We start from the raw sequence: 15,909 nt of genomic DNA, 5'->3' as shown, positions 1-15,909 counted from the left end.
TAAGAGTCTCACAGGGATTTTTCTGACCAGGCTGGCTTTGAACTGCGATCCTCACATCTCCTAAGTAACTAGGATTACAGGTGTGAGCCACCAGCACCTGGCTTTCTGTGTTAATTTTACCTTGAGGAGTTCTACCTCAGGAGCCTGGCCTGCTCCTGATCCACCCCCACTGCCAGTCCTGCATCACGAGCGGCCCTCTGCCCTGTGTCACAAACATGCTCCCATCGAGCCCGAGTTTGCTTCGGAAACATTTATTTCAGGAAATACATTTCAACACTTTTGTTATTTATACAAAAAGATGAATTTCTCAGGAGGCACATAGCAAAAGGCCATTGTGGATCAGCCGGTGAAAGGACATTTTTAAAATCTGGGTACAGAGAGAGAACACAAAGCTACCCCAAAGCTGGGCTCTGTGCCCCTGAATCCTGTGACCCCAGGACTAGGCCCTGGTACTGGACATTTCATTCAAAGTCTTGGTTTTGGCAAAAACAAAAACATGGCAAGGTGGCAAGTAAACTGCCCAGCTGGGGGTGGGGGGATCTTGCCATGCCTGGGGGGGGGGGTGGCTGAGGGCGCCCAGTGCAGGAATACACACACACACACGCATGCACGCACGCGCACACGCACACACACACACACACACACACACACGCACACGCACTGGCGTGCATGCAGCACACGTCTGTCTGCACCCCGTCCTCCCCCATATGCTTGGGCTCCCTGGGGTCTGGGGTCTGCAGATGGACACACCTGTGTCCTACCTCACCAGACTCTTCCGGAGTAAAGATGGGAATGGAGGCCGGAAGAAAGTGACTACAATACAGGTGTTCGAGCCAAGGTGTTACCATGAAATCTGACACAGCCTCGCTGTCGGGCACTGCCAGCCCCTGTCTCTCCCACCTTGGGGATCCGACTGGAGGGCACGGGGATCCTGCACACAGAAGAACACGCATGGCCATGCTCTCCGGGCTCGTGGCCATGTGAGTCCGGATGCTGTGTCTGGGGGTGGTGAGACTCAGAGCCAGTGTAACCAGTGTCTCTGGTCAAACCAAAGACCTGACAGGCAGACAGTTGACCTCCCCTACACCCAGGCAGGGCAGACCCTACCTGTGCCTCCATCTTCCTTCCAGCACCTTCCATGGCTTTCTTCTTCAACTCCTCCACCAGAATCACTTGCTCAGACTTTCCCAAGACTGGAGGCGGGGAGGGGGTGGGGTGCTTTCTGAACCTGTTATCCAGAACCCGGTGTCTGGAGGTGAGGGGGTGTTGGGGAGCAGACATGTCCTCTCTGCAGTCTGTCCCTGTTTCTGGCTGGCGGGGTCTGGGGGGTGAGGGGGAGGCGGTCACACACACAGAGGCGCACCGACGGCGGGGATAAAGGCACTTTCTGCTTCAGTACAGGCTTCCAGCAGGGCCACAAAACCTTGCTGTGTCCAAGCAATCGTGGCAACTGGGTTGTGGATTTCTAGCCTCTCCTTGGGAGCAGCGAGTGAGCTGCTCTCTGAATCATGGCCTGTGCCATGTGGGAGGATGGGGGCCTCCAGGGACACCTGATTGCCCTGTCCATCCTGGCACCCCTACGGGAAGGAGGGGCCTGGTCCCCATGGGTAGGAACTTGGGGTACAAACTATCTGGCCCCCCAGGGGCTGGGCCTGGGTGGAGGTCAAATTCCTGGCTCCTTCCCCCAGCCACTGTCCAGCCTCTCCAGTGCAGGGCGAGGCCAAGCGGGGGCGCTGGTGGGGAGGTCAGAGAACGAGGACAAATGGAGAAAGTGATATAAAATAAGACGGGGTGGGGGCGGGCCTAGGAGGGGCGGAGGGAGTGGGGGCAGGGTCCTGGGGCGGGCGGCATCTACATCTCCGGGGCTTCTGGCTCTTTGTCGTCCACGCCGTTGGCCATGGCACTGTGGCTCTCACTGAGCCGCTTCACGCGGTAGGCCTCGAAGTGGATGCTGCTGGTGATGTCCTTGATGTTCTGCATGTGCGTCCTGTGGGAGGCAGGCGGGGTGTGGGTGGCGCTGCCCGCCTGCCCAGCCTCCACACACCCTGCGCATTCCAATGCGGCCTCCTGGCCAGCAGGAGGCAAACCCCAGCAGCTAACCCCACCCCCGGCCTGGGGTGGACAGAGGCCCTGGGCCACATCCACTCCGCCTTGTCCTGGGCCCAGGACTTGCTATGCAGGCCCAGGGTGGAGCCTGGGAAGGGGCCTGACCGGTGACCCCAGACCTCTGAAAAGAAAGTCTGTGAGACTCTGCCTATTAGCCATCAAAAAGATGGAAACAGAGGTGTGATGGAGTTGTGGCTCAAGTGGCAGAGCACCAGCCTTGAGCAAAAAACACTAAGGGGCTGTGCCAAGGCCCTGGGTTCAAACCCAACAAAAAGAAATTTGACAAGGATAGGTACAAGGGTTGGGCTCCCCAAGACAGCAAGGTCACCTTGAAAGCCCCCATCCTGTGTTTTGACATTGCTCCTGGCATCCCAGTCCCGGTGGCTGAGGGGGCAGGAGGACCCAGCACCACCACCACCACCACCACCACCACCCACCTCCCTCCAGCCCCGGGGCCCTGCCTGTGTGGCAAGTTCAAGAAGAAATCCCAGCCAGGTCAAAGGGCGGGGCCAGGGGCTAACTGGGAGCAGCACTGTGGCCTCTCGGAGCCTCAGTGGCCCTGGTGTGCCAGGCCTCGGCCCGTCCTATCTTGGTGGACTCACCCAAGCCAAGAAGATACTTCTTGCTCCATTCACTGCCAAGAGCTGTTTTTGTTTATTTGTTTGTTTGTTTGTTTTTAAGAACATGGGGTTCTGAGGGCTGGGAGGACCGCAAGCAGGACTGTGCCCAGGGCCCCTGGCTACTCCCGGCCACCCACCACACAGAGGCCCTCAGAGGCCCTTAGGGGTGATGGCTGCCAACTCACCTGATGAGGAGGTCGCGCAGGTAGGCAAACTCGCAGTGCGTGGTGTTCTCCACTGCAAGGGACAGAAGTGTTAGTGTCTCATGGGTGCCTTCCACGCCCCCAGTAATGCCAAGGCCAAGAGCCACTGCCCAGAAGAGCCCTCCAGGCAGGAGGGGGCCCCTGGCACTGGCCTGGTGGAGGGGACACTGGATGGCAAGCAAACTCAGCTTCTGCTGTCTGTAAGATTTTGGCTCTCCTCACCACACCTCCCATCCGAGACTGGGACTTGAACTTGCAATCTGACGCCATAGCCTCATTGTCAGGCGCCCCACCCTGAGCCCTTCCGCCCCGCCCCCCCCGGAAGGTTTTGGTGTAGCGGCTGAGGCAATGGGGGCAGAGGAGCCATAGTGTGGAGGGACAGGGCCCGGCCCACAGGGGGACCAGGGCTTGAGGGATGAGATTGTCCAGGCTGTCCATCAGAGACCCACGGATGGACAGGCCGCAGTCCTGGAATTGATGCAGGGATTTAGAGAAAGCCTGGGCACCCCGAGTTTATTCCACATACCTCTGGCTGCCACATGGGCGCTCGGAGATAGCAGGGGACACACAGGAGATACATGAAAACAATCATAAGTGGTCCCTAACACCCAAAGCCAGCAAGGCTCAACATGACACTATCTAGGACACATGCACATGACAGGTAACAACATGGAAGAGCAGGATGGCAGGGGCAGATAGCTCAGGACAGCAGTCGCTTCTGGAGGGCGCAGGAAGACAAGGTAGGGCTCTCAGGTCTGAGCTCACTGCAGGGTCCCAGTCTCAGCAGACAGACCATTCTGGTACCACTTCCTGCAGTGTTCTGTGGCTCACCGCCGTGTACACACACAACTGGTACGTGGGCCTGCGATCTATGAGGACCCTCCCCACAGAGGGAACTGGGGGTGCCAGGGAGGGGTGCAGGACAGAGCTCAGTGGAGGGTCTGGTGTGGGCAGGCAGGGAGGAGGCTGAGAGAAGTTCTCTTCCACATCACACCCCTGGCAGTCAAATCTAAACTAGAGCCCACACAGACTGGCACTGGGCATTAGTAACTGACGCCCAAGTGGGTGGCGTGCGACCCTGCTCCCTTGCTTGGTCGATTCATCTGGGTCTTCCTGACCCCTGGTTCCTCATCGGCAAAAAGATATGACTGTGTCACCATCCCTCAGGGCCAAGGAGATGGAGCGAGGCTGCAGTGTGGTTTAGAGTAGTACCCTGGGAAGATTCGACAACAGGAAAGGGACCCAGGTGTGCTCACCTAGAAGGAACCAACACCCTTTCTTAAGCCCCCAAATTTTCAACTCTCCAAATCATGCCTTTCACACAAAGGTACTGAAATGCAGGGAAAAGCCTGTGTAAAGGGTAGAACAAGCAAGTAGCTCCCCAAGAGATCCACCTGTGCTGTCAGCACCCCTGGGCCCAGGGCGGAGCTGCAGAATGGACAGGAAGACATCACAGGGTGGTTCACATAGTAGCATCCCCACGGCTCCATGCCTGGCCACAGTGGGGACGGGGGGGGGGGGGCTGGGGGAGCAGATAGGTTATTACACCCCAAAAAGGCCTGTGCACTGCTTCACACCTTCATCCAGCCGCAGACTCCCAACTCCTCATTCAAGGGGCCCGGGAGCAAGGCTGAGCCTAGCTTTGAGAGCTGCCTCCCACTCGGGGCCTTGATGTACCTCCTTTCTGTAAGAGGAAGGGCCCAGGGTCTAAGGGATGGATAACTCCAGAGTTAAAGGAGATACTGACATGGCATGCCTGCCCTGTGAGCCCACTGCCCAGAGATCACCACTATGACCAGTTTCTTGGGATACTCGTTTCCCCTGGGAAACCCTACATGTCTTTGGGTTTTGCCCTCCATTTGCTGGAAGCATTCACACAGTATCCATTTTAGAGCCAGTGGAAACTGAGGCCCAAACTCCAAGTCTCAACTTGTTATCCCTTCTCCGCTCAGACTTTCAGCCAAGCTATTCCCAAGGACCAAGTGGCTCTTGTCCCCTAGCCCACTCTGCCCTTTTCCTCCCCCAGTCTCAAAAGGATGGCGGGCACAGAAGGGCCAAGAAAGGCCTGGGTCCACCCCCTCCAGGCGCTGCTGCCATCAGAGGGGCCAAACTGTATCCCGGCCAGACTCTGCTCATCCCGACCCCGAGACCCCAAGCCTGTGACTGGAGCTTTCTATGAAGTGTTTGTAAAGTAGCTGAGGATTTCAAAGCAGGCCAACCCCAGTCGTGACTTATTTTTGGGATCTCTGGGGTCCCAGTACCTTCGATGGTGCCCCACTTGGTCTTCCGCCCGAGGATTCTCTTGCCGTTGACTTGGTACTCATGGTCGCTGCCCACCACGGCGAATGGAATCATCTCCTGGGAGGGGACGGGGATTGAGTCATGTGAGGGAAAGGCCAAGCCTCTGAGCCCTGGGAGGTGACCTTGCCCCTGAGAACTGAGGGTCTTGGCTGGGAGGACAGGGTGAAGATGCCCTGCCTTCCCTGTCCACCACCTGCTGGGGACGGGAGAACAGCTCCCCGCTGACCACTCACCCGGAACTTCTCATTCACCAGCCGGTCCTCCGAGTCCTCGTCAAACTCCTTCTGGGGGTACACGTCGATGCCATTGGACAGCAGATCTGCCATGATCTGGGGAGGAGAGGGGAGATGCAGGCCACCCCGTGAGGTGAGCTCTGCCCACTGCCAGCCCCAGCCCATGCCATCACCCAAGCAGGAAGGGGTTGACGCCTGGGGCTTAGGGCTGAAGGCAGTCCCTAGAGAACCATGTCCCTGGCAACCTCCAGTTCTGATACCCCTGGGGAGCATCTATCTGCCTGGAGATGCTGTGGAACCCCAAGGGGCTCAGGGTCACAGTCCTGAGTGTCACCCTGCTTTCCTCTCCAGCTCATCACTGCCCCACCCTCACCCCAAACAACAAGGTCACTGAGTCCTTCCTTTCTTGTAGTAGCCTCCAAGCTCAGCACAGATCTGCCCCTCCTACAGATGGGGCGGGGGGGGGTTATACCTGCACTGCTTCTCCCCTGCCTCCCCCCATGGGCCTCCCTGGACTTTCCCTCCAACGGACACTTCCCTGAGCATCCAACCACACCTCCCTAAGCATGCTGGGAACCTCACACTGGCCCTGGAGCTTGTGGAATCCAAAGGTCTCCGTCACACCCATTGGGCTGCAGCCCAGACTCCTCCACTAAAAGTTTCCAGATGGTTGTGAAGGATGGCCCCATCAGGACAAAGTAGCCCAGGAATGGCCACAGCTTGTCCCCGTAGTCCCCAAGAGCAGGGTCAGTGTAGCAGCCCAGGGTGCTCCTACCCGCTGTTTGAAGTAGGCCCTCTCCTCCAGGGTCAGTGTGTCAGCCTTGGCGATGACAGGGACGATGTTGACCACCTTGCTCAGGCGCTTCATGAACTCGATGTCCAGGGGCCTGAGACTAAAAGAGCACAAGGTGATGAGACTCAGGTGGGGGGGCCGGGGGGGAGGAGACTGTCCTGGGGGCCCATGCCTGGGTGCACTGTGGTTGAGCACTGGTCAAGTGGCAAGTGTGGGGGCTTTTGGAGGCCTTGAACACAAGCAGTAGCAGTGGGCAGAGGCAGGAGTGGCGAGGGCAGGGCCAGCTCCAGGCACCTTTGTCCACCAGGCCACTAGAGCCCCTCTGTCCCACCCATGTCCACATATGAGGCAAGCCTGATGCCATCTGACTGTGGGGCTTTGACTGACAAGGACAGGAAAAGAATGGGGGCTAGTACCCAGAAGCTCTGGGGACCCCTAAGGCAGGCTGGCTGCTCCCCAGGAAACCTAGGGTCTGACATGGGGAAGGGTTGTGGAGGTGGAGGCCAGTGGGGTCCCTGACAGGGTGGGAGTGTCTGTCTACTGGGGAAAGCAGGCTTCTAGGCAGAAGTCTCAGCCAAGATGGCCAAGGACCACCCCTCCCCTGGGACTAGGAGCCAGGCACAGGGCCCAGCTGAGGTCCCAGCCCAGAGGGTCAGCTCTGGGGAACCACCCTTGGCTAGCCCGGATGGCGCCACATCAGGGCCCCTGTCTCTCACTATCAGCCCTCAGCCTAGGCAGAGCTTGGAGTGGCCTGGCCCATGGCCACAGGACCCTGAGACCAGCTCCCTGCCTGCAGAGGCCCCATGGCAGGACTCAAAGCATCCTGTCTCAAGTGGACTCTTGCTATTCCACAGGGAAGACTGCCCTGACCCTAAACCCCAACAGATCACCACTAGCTGCTGCCCAGGGCCTCAGCATGAGGTGGCCAGCAGGGGGCAGAAAAGGATCTAAATCCTGAGGATACAGGAGTCCCAAGGAACCTAGGGCTGGGAGGGAGACCCCCATGGGGCACCCAGGGCCGGCCTCTGGGTGCAACTTCAAGGTGGACGGCATGAGAAGACAGTCCTGAACAAGTCAGCCTTGGGCTGCAGCAATGGTCACCCAGCCTTGCCAGAACAGTTGCTCCTGCCTTCCTCCAAGTGGTCCGTCCACAGGACAGAGGCAGAAGAAGGTGGTGTGGGTGGGGCTATACAATGGGCGGGGCCATGGTGGGTGGGCAGGGCACATGCATGGGTGGGGCTATGGAGCGGCAGGCAGCTCAGGGGCTGGCTCCCAAGGGCACCTCGCCCATTTAATGGCATATTGCACTCCCAGCTGGGCCAGGATGTGGCAGCTGGGTGGAGAGCCCCGAGGACTATCCCAGTGGTGATGGCACCCTGGACCCCACCACCAGGACCCAGGGCCCAGTGAGGACATACGAGTGGCCGGTGGCAGGGATGAAGTAGAGGCAGCAATGGACACGCGTGTCTGGGATTCGCCTCTTCCGGTTGATGTTGACCTCCTCCTGCAGGTACCTCTCGTACTGGTCGTTGATGAATTTCATGATGGGCTGCCAGCTATGTGGAGAGACCCACTCAGCCTCATGTAGACCTCTACCTCTACCACCGCCATCCCCCCACAGTAGGGCAGCAAACTCTAGAACTCTGGGCTGGTGCCCAACCTTCTGATGACAGCCTGGGGCACAACGCATGGCACTCTGCACCCAGTTTCCCTGTGCTGACCTCTGGCCTGGGAGGGGCCCACGATTTCCAGGGTGACTGGACCCCAAGGGAAGTGGTATTAGCAGCACATTGGGCCCAAGTCCCTCCAGGTGGGGCCTGGTAAGTGTCTCCCACCTTTACCAGCTCCCAGAGCCGCTTACCAGTTCTCATTGTTGATGTGGTCCCCGAAGCCGGGTGTGTCGATAACGGTCAGCTTCATGCGGACACCCTTCTCCTCGATATCTGTATGACCCACAGCACTGGCGTCAGAGGGGCCCCAGGGGAGGGAACAGCCTCCCCTCAAGCCCACAGATCGTCACCTGGGTGTCCCCTAACATGGTTTTTGGTGGGAAAGATCCCAGGTATCTCTGGGGTGGGGAACCCCCAAGCAACCATGCCAAGTTCTAAAAAGCCGATGGGATCCCAGGGAAGCCCTGGGCTGGCCTGCCCAAGGGCTGCCTTTTGCCTGTGGAAGGAAGGGCCTCACGGCCCAGGCCCCACCCTCAATGTCCAGGCGCAGGCCCTGCCCACACAGTGCTGACCGTGGGTGATGGACTTGATCTCGATGGTCTTGGGGATACGCTCCTCAGAAGAGGGCTGCACGGATTTCCGGCTGATTTTCGACTTGAAGAGGGTGTTGATGAGTGTGGACTTCCCTAAACCGCTCTGCCCTGGAGGGAACAGAAAGCCAAGTGGTGAGCTCTCCTCTCAGGACAGTTTGTGGGCAAGGGTAAAGGGATGCTCAGGCTCATACTACGTGGTTCCTCATTGCCTGGGAAGCCTGCTGGGGGCTTTGCCTCCCATGTGTGGGTCCAGTGACACAAGGAAGAGATACAACTGGGCTCCAGGGCCTGGCCTAACTTGGCCCCTTTCCTAGACAGGGACGTTCAGCCACAGAGGCCCAGAGGAGCTCAGAGACGCTAGGCCCAGGCAGGAGCAGCAGGTATGGGCTGTGCCTACTAAGCTAGATTTCAGCCTGGGATGCATGTGTGTTGGGGGGGGAGGGACGGACATGTGCCCAGACCCCTCCTGCCACCCCAGGCAGCAGCCTGAGCGTGTAAAGACAAGGGAACGTGTGCTCCTAAAGCATGGGTTACCATGACAACTGCATACAGTGGGGCTGGACCCCAAGGCCAGCAGGAGGGGAGCTTCTAGGTCATCTGGACTTTACCGTAGTGATATCCAGTGCCCTGCAGCCACCAGGAGAGGGAAAAAGCCCCTGGGCTTACTTGCCAGTGCCCCAGACCTGGGCTTCCAGGTCGCCAGCTGGGGAGTTGGGCTGAGCTCCTTCAGGCCAAAGGAAGGAGGAACTCAGCAGACACTCCAGGCACAGGCAGGAGTCACGGCTCATGGCTTGCGCACATTCACCAGGTCATGCCAGGGGTTCTAATGCAGTGTGGGCCCCTCTTCCGGGGCCACGCATCCACACATGCATCCACATGCATTCTTCCTCCAGGTCACAGGAGGAAGGACTGACCCAGGGGGGGCAGGAATGGACGGCTCCCCGCGCTCAGCTAGACTGAGGGGGCTCCAGGGACTCACCGACCACCATGATGTTGAACTCGAAGCCCTGCTTCATGGCCTTCCTGCGCATCTGCTCCAGGATGGAGTCGATCCCCACGTAGCCCAAGTCCACTGGGGCCTTCTCATTGCGCGGCGCGGGCGCCTGCTTCAGCATGCTGTCTCTGGAGGTGTCTGCCATGTCGCCCACACAGCCGGGAGCTGCTTCGGAGGCTAGGGAAAGAAGAGCAGAGGTGTCAGGCTGTGATGCAGCCATCCCCAGGCGTCTTCAAACCACCCTGACACCATCAGATGGAGAAGCTGAGGTTCAAACAGCTTGTCCAAGAAACCCATGCAGAAGGCCCAGGGCCTGGCACCTCCAAGCAAACCACACCCTGAGGGCACGCTGTGCTCTGCTCTCAATCGCCTGCTCTGCTAGTAATGCCTTCCCTGACCTCTCTCCTCCCAGACTCCAGGCCGGCTGCCTTCCCTCCTCCTTCAGTCCCCAGGGCCCCTCATCCACAGCCCAGCCCAGGTTCCCTCCGCCTTCAGTCCCAGGGCCCCTCATCCACAGCCCAGCCCAGGTTCTGCATTCAGGTCTGCAGACAGTGGCTGTGAGTCGGGGCTTCTGTGTGAGCCTCAGTGCCTCCCCTGGTCACACATGCAGGTCAGGGGCTGGGGTGGCCAGAGGAACTCAGACACTCCTAACTGACAGGGGTGCTCAAAACCTCCTCAGGGCCCCAGGGGGACCAGTCTGCCCCATCCCGCCCCATGTCAGCTCATGGAGTCACAAATGCCCCCTTCACAGAGCCATACTTCTCATCTCTTCGACCCCCTCCCCAAAGCTGCCCTACCAGCCTGCAGTCCTTCCTGGTCCACAGGTCACCACAAAGGCCCTCTTCATCCTCCGGCCTCCCCCACTTTCCCTGAGCACCCTGAGCTTCAAGGAAGTGCCTGTGCAGGGTACCTGATGCCTCTTCAGACACCTGCTGGGGCCACGGGCACAGCAAGCAGGGGCACTGGCGGTGCAGGTATGCTGCCCTCCAGGCCTGCCCAGCTGTTCCAGGACAGAAGGCCCCAGACAGGGTTGGATTAAATTGCTCTTCTTCCTGGACTGACGCTACACTTGGGGGGGGGCGGGGTCCCCTGGCCAACAAGTGAAGGCCCCATGGCCCAGCCAGACCTCTCTTGGGGTGACCAGTGGGACCCCACTATCTGTCCACGAGGTGGGGGACAGAGAGAAGGCTTACAATGTCAGTTCCAGGAAAGGGGGCAGCAGGCACAATTCCGGGTCAGTGACTCCTGGGCCTCTCCACATGCAGAGCAAACATCTCCACTTCCCGGAACCAGGGGCCAACACAACAACTGAACGCAAATACAAATGCCAGGAACTGACTGCCACGGGGAGGCCAGGCTCTGGGCGCCAGGCTGCCCTACCAGCCCCACCCGCCCCGCCTGGGGACACACAGCCCTGCAAGGCGTTGAGGCAGGGGCTCTGCTCCCTGCTCAGAAATATCCTCCCCAGCTTCCAGCATCTTTAAATAAACAAAGACACAGTATTGCAGCTGGCCTAAGGAACTGTGGCTTTGAGGCCCCGCTTCCTGGAGACAGACAGGGGGCCCTGCCTTGCAGGGCAGCGGTTCAGCCCTCACCCATGTGACTGAAAATTGCTTCCATCTGTCTGTGGGTCTGGGAGCCATTTTGCCCATGCTGGAGCCAGTTTCCTCCCCCACCCCTGCCCATCACCCCAGGCAAGGCAGGAAGGTCTGCAGTGGCTCCAGGTGGGCCCTCCACGGGCACCAAGGTTCAGGCAGAAACTCCAACCAAAGCAAACAGCCTGCCCACCACGAGCCCTAACTGAAGTAACCATCAAAGCACACAGAGGAGCCCCAGCCTTTCTAGAAGCAACCAGAAGTTTCTAACTCCTCGCACAATCTTGTACAGAGCCTGCCTGGCTGGGAGGTGAGTTTTGGAATCCTGTAATCAGGACCCTTAACCCAGAAAAATCACCAGGGTCCTAGCCAGGCCCCCAGAAGCTGGAGGCAGCAGGGAAATCATACCAGAACCCACCTACTCAGTCATCTGTGCAGGGCCACAGCTGGGCCAGGCACAGCTTGTAAGAACTGGGGTGACCGTATGGTCCTAACCATCTCAACATGGACAGCCCACAGGGGGAGGCAGACACACGTCGCTGTGCAGCCTTCCGGATGTTCTGACCTTGCAAAACTGCAGCCTTGTGCCCAGCCTGCTTTCTGCCTCTGAGTCTGACTGCACCAGAGCATCAGAAGTGCAGTCACACAGAACTGGCACTCCTGTGCCTGCCTCTTTAGTTCTCTTAGCACAACAGCCTCCTGGCTCATCCACATGGGAGCATGCGCTAGGATTCCCTTCCTTTTCAAGACTGAATAATATTCCTTAGAATTGGTATAAGCATATTTTATTTATCCAGTTTTAACTGCTCACATCTGACTTCAGAGCACTGCAGACCAAGCTGTCAAATGAGGGACTGCATTTTTACTCATTTAAATGTAAATAGTTACATGTCCTTAGCAAGAACTCTTCTAGACAGTGCTAAATCCTAGCCCAACCCATCTGTTACACACAAGACCCTGGTCCACGCAACAAATGGCTTCCAAAGCTGTCAGGCCAATAGGAGACCCTCACAGAACCCACCGATCCAATATGACAGACACATACAGCATGGGATACTCGATGCTCATCCCCTCACGCAGACCCTGAGCTCTGGGCCCTGTCGACCTGCCTGGGGACTGGTCCCCACGTCTCCTGACACCCCGATCCCCTCCAAGACCTATTTGAAGCCCCTACTGCCAAGGCTCTGCTCAGTGCATTTCCAACTCTAAGGCCAATAAATATCTAAGGCCAGGCACCATGATGCCTGGCTGTAGTCCCGGTACTTGGAAAGCTGAAGCAGGGAATCCCAGGCTAGCCACACAGTGATACTTGTTTCAAAAACGGTGTAGAAATTGTATAAGGCACCCACCCATCCACACACACAGGAGTGTGTGAGGAGGCTGCCTTACAAAGGACATGCCCCTTCCCTGGAGGAATGAAGCTCTGAATGAATGAAGGAACGGAGGACAGCATGGATCAGACTCGAAGCCACCATGCTGAGTGGAAAAGATCTGGCACAAAGTGCCAGGTTACTGGTGACTCCATGCATATGAAATACTCCACATTAGTGTTTGAGGGGAGCTGGTTGGGGTGGGGTGGGGGGAGGGAACTGTGTAAAGAGCATGGAGTTTCCTTTTGGCAATGATGAAAATGTTCTGGAGTCGAAGGTGATAGTTCCTGGCCACCGGGAATGAATGCCCAAGCTGGACAATCTGAATGGCAGAATGGAGGGGTGGGGAGGAGGCAGGCTGGGAAGGAGGGAGGGAGGGAGGGAGGCGCTCCTCTCTTGCTACAGCTGGGGGGACAGAATTCCTCTTGTAGTGTGGCCAGGCAGTGGCAGTGTTCCTGGGGAGCTAGGGGTGGGGGGCCTGGCAGTGTCTCTGCACCTCACTCTGGCCCTCTCTGTGGCTTCCTCTTCCTACTTCTGCCTCATGTTCAGAGTTGAGGGGGCTTCCTCGGAGAGAAGCCTGTCCAGCTCTCCGTAGGCTGGGCCCCTGTGACAGACTGAGTGTCCACCCCAGGGTCCACTTGAACTCGAGGGGTGCTCCCCTTGCAGCCTGCTAGTGGAGACAGAGATGGGTGTCATGCATGTTGGGATGCTCTTACTTCATGGGCCTGCCTGGTGGGGCTGGCTGGCTAGAAACAAACACCCCCAGCCAAACCCACAAGGCCCCCCTTTCCTGCTATGGGGGCAGAGGAAGAGGAGGGGCAGGGACAGGGCACCCAGGCCACTCTCCCACCCGGCTCTGCCTCTGCAGGGAAATGGCCTTGGAGCCAAAGCCCAACAGCTCCCAGTTCCAAGAGACAGTCAGGTGGTACCAGTGCCTGATAGACCTGCACCCCAGACAGAGCCAGTGTCATCCTCACACTTCACCCCAACACAAGGCCAGCCCAGACCTCAATCTCCAGGAGCCAGAACCATCTGCTCTACTCATCTGGCCGGGCCAGCCTGTCCATGCAGCCCATGTGGCTCACGCCCCACATTGGGGATCAGTCACAAAGAAGGCCCGGGGGCAGCTGAGCCCTCTGTTCTCATAAACATCAGATGTTCCCTGACCCCTGAAAAAGGTGTGTGTGTGTGTGTGTGTGTGTGTGTGTGTGTGTGTGTCTTTCACTCAAGGCTGATGATTTTCAGCCATATTTCCACTTGGAGCTTGTGTGTGTGTGTGTGTGTGTGTGTGTGTGTGTGTGTGGTCTTTCACTCAAGGCTGATGATTTTCAGCCATATTTCCACTTGGAGCTTTTTTGGAGGTTAACTAGAGATAAAGTCTCCTGCACTTTCCTGCTCAGGCTGGCTTCAAGTCTTCATCCTCAGAGCTGAGCCTCTTGAGCAGCTAAAATTTCAGGTGTGAGCCACTGGCCGCAGGCTTGCAAAGGGCTTTTTTTCTTTTTGCCACTCCTGGCTTGAGCTCAGGGCCTGAGCACTGTCCCTGGGCTTTCTCAAGGCCAGAGCTCTACCACTTGAGCCACAGCACCATTTCCAGCTTTTTCTACGTATGTGGTACTGAGGAATCAAACCTGGGTCTTTGTGCTTGCTAGGCAAGCATGCTACCACTAGTCCAAACTCCTGGCCCACCAAGGGTTTCTTAAAGTGGGTGAGTCCGGGGTGGAAGAGAGGCAAGGATTCCAGCCCCCCTCTCCTTCCCTCCCATTTCCCTGGTCTTGCACAGTCCTTCCCACCCTCCTGGCTCTCTTAGCCTGGGAGCTTCTCCCTAAGTTCCAAAACCTGTGACAGACTGCTACTGCTGCACAAAGAGCCCTGCACAAGGGTGGGATGTACCCAAAGCCCAGGCACATGGAGGCTCACGGGTATAACCACCACCAGGTGCAGGGAGCGCCACCCCCTTAACCACGCACACATGAGGACATGGGCTAGATCACAGAGCTAGCCAGAGGCAGAGGCAGGATTTGAACTCGGGTTCAGGACTCCACAGGCTGGGTCCTTCAGCACTCTGGAAAGCTGGAAGGAATTGTGATTTCCCACAGCTACAATCCAGAAGGGGACTCTGGGTGCAGAAGGCTCCAGGGCGCCCCAGCTGCTGGCCTCAGGGAAGCAGGATCCGGCCCAGCCCCAGCCTGCAGGATCTCTCACAAGGACTTTACACATCTACCTCCACAACGACCCAAAGCTGGCCGAGCCCTCTGCCAGCTGCTGGGACCTGTCCTGGGGCCTGAATCCACGTGCCCAACGCAACGGGGTCCTGGTGCTGGCACAGGCCACTCCTGGTGTGTGCCAGGCCCCACGTCTTTAAACAAAGAGGCCCAGCAGCCTTGGGGGTGCCATCCCCCATGCGTGGATCCACACCCTGAGTGGACAATACCCCACTGTTGGAAGCCACCCAGGAGGGTCTGAGAAAATCCTCAAAGATGATTCCCCACTGTGGGCAGGCATAAGTGGGTGGAGGGAGAGGAGGACACAGTTCAGGAAATAGGCGGAGAATGGGGCCCAGACAGAGCTGCAGATCACACACACACAGAGGTATGTGGACGGCTGGGACAAGATGCTAAAGACCTAACTATCACAATAAAAGTAGAAAATGACCCTGGGGCCCTCGTAGCTTGGGACTGCAACATTGATTCCTTCCACAATTCAACAAGCAAAACAGTGACATCCCAGACCTGAAATCAGGTGACAAACCATGATGCTGGGTGACGTGCCATCCCTCAGCCAGGACTACCGGCAGGCAGACAGACCACAGATAAGAAGCTCTGGGCTAACCCAAGCCCAGCACGTTCTTGTGTCACTGTCCCCTTTTAGAGGCTGATAGAGGCTGATGAAAGGCAGGCTAAGGTCATGGCTCAAGTGGTAAAGAACACAAGGCTCTGAGTTCAAACCCCAGTAACACACACACACACACACACACACACACACACACACTCAGCAGTTGATTATATGTATGGACTCTTCTTGGCAAAGTACACAGAAGATGTACACATGTACACATACAAGACTCACACATGTGCCCACACATACATATGTACAAATTCACACATGCAAACACACTATCGGAGTAAGCAATGAACCCCTGAAGCCCAACTTAAGAAAACAACTTGGTCTCACGAGGCCCTAATCAGGTTGTCTGTGCATTGCCTCCAGCACCCATGACTCTTTTGCAAGACACTCAGAAGCAGCCTTGGGTTTCATGCTGGTGTGAATCACAGGAAGAGGAAGGCAAAGAGCAGGAGGGAAAGGGTCAGGGCCAGGGCAGGCTGCCAGGCTCCGGGGACTTATTCTCTGCTGTGTCACACCACACTGTGTGCCCACCCAAACCCCAAGCTCCTCAATAATATCACAGCACTCCAGGACCCCCTGATCTCTTC

The 15,909-nt window shown here is 57.6% G+C and overlaps 1 protein-coding gene across 5 annotated transcripts in view; it reads right to left on the bottom strand.

Moving 5' to 3' along the window:
• Window positions 1–235: 235 nt before the first annotated feature.
• Window positions 236–15,909, bottom strand: part of Septin9 (septin 9) — a 134,927-nt gene continuing 119,253 nt past the window's right edge. For all 5 annotated transcript variants that reach the window (XM_090350406.1, XM_090350408.1, XM_090350407.1 and 2 more), the window contains 9 exons: window positions 9,499–9,690; window positions 8,499–8,627; window positions 8,118–8,199; window positions 7,675–7,812; window positions 6,239–6,356; window positions 5,464–5,559; window positions 5,191–5,287; window positions 2,912–2,963; window positions 236–1,987 (listed from right to left, as the gene is read on the bottom strand). In XM_090350406.1, the coding sequence (XP_090206532.1) occupies window positions 1,852–1,987; window positions 2,912–2,963; window positions 5,191–5,287; window positions 5,464–5,559; window positions 6,239–6,356; window positions 7,675–7,812; window positions 8,118–8,199; window positions 8,499–8,627; window positions 9,499–9,690 (1,040 nt within the window). In that variant the 3' untranslated portion in view covers window positions 236–1,851. The remainder of the gene's footprint in view (window positions 1,988–2,911; window positions 2,964–5,190; window positions 5,288–5,463; window positions 5,560–6,238; window positions 6,357–7,674; window positions 7,813–8,117; window positions 8,200–8,498; window positions 8,628–9,498; window positions 9,691–15,909) is intronic.

The sequence above is a fragment of the Megascapheus bottae genome, chromosome 17 (genome assembly GCF_031878675.1).
Source record: "Megascapheus bottae isolate mThoBot1 chromosome 17, mThoBot2.hap1, whole genome shotgun sequence".
Taxonomy (NCBI): domain Eukaryota; kingdom Metazoa; phylum Chordata; class Mammalia; order Rodentia; family Geomyidae; genus Megascapheus; species Megascapheus bottae.
This window is presented reverse-complemented; position numbering and strand designations above follow the sequence as displayed.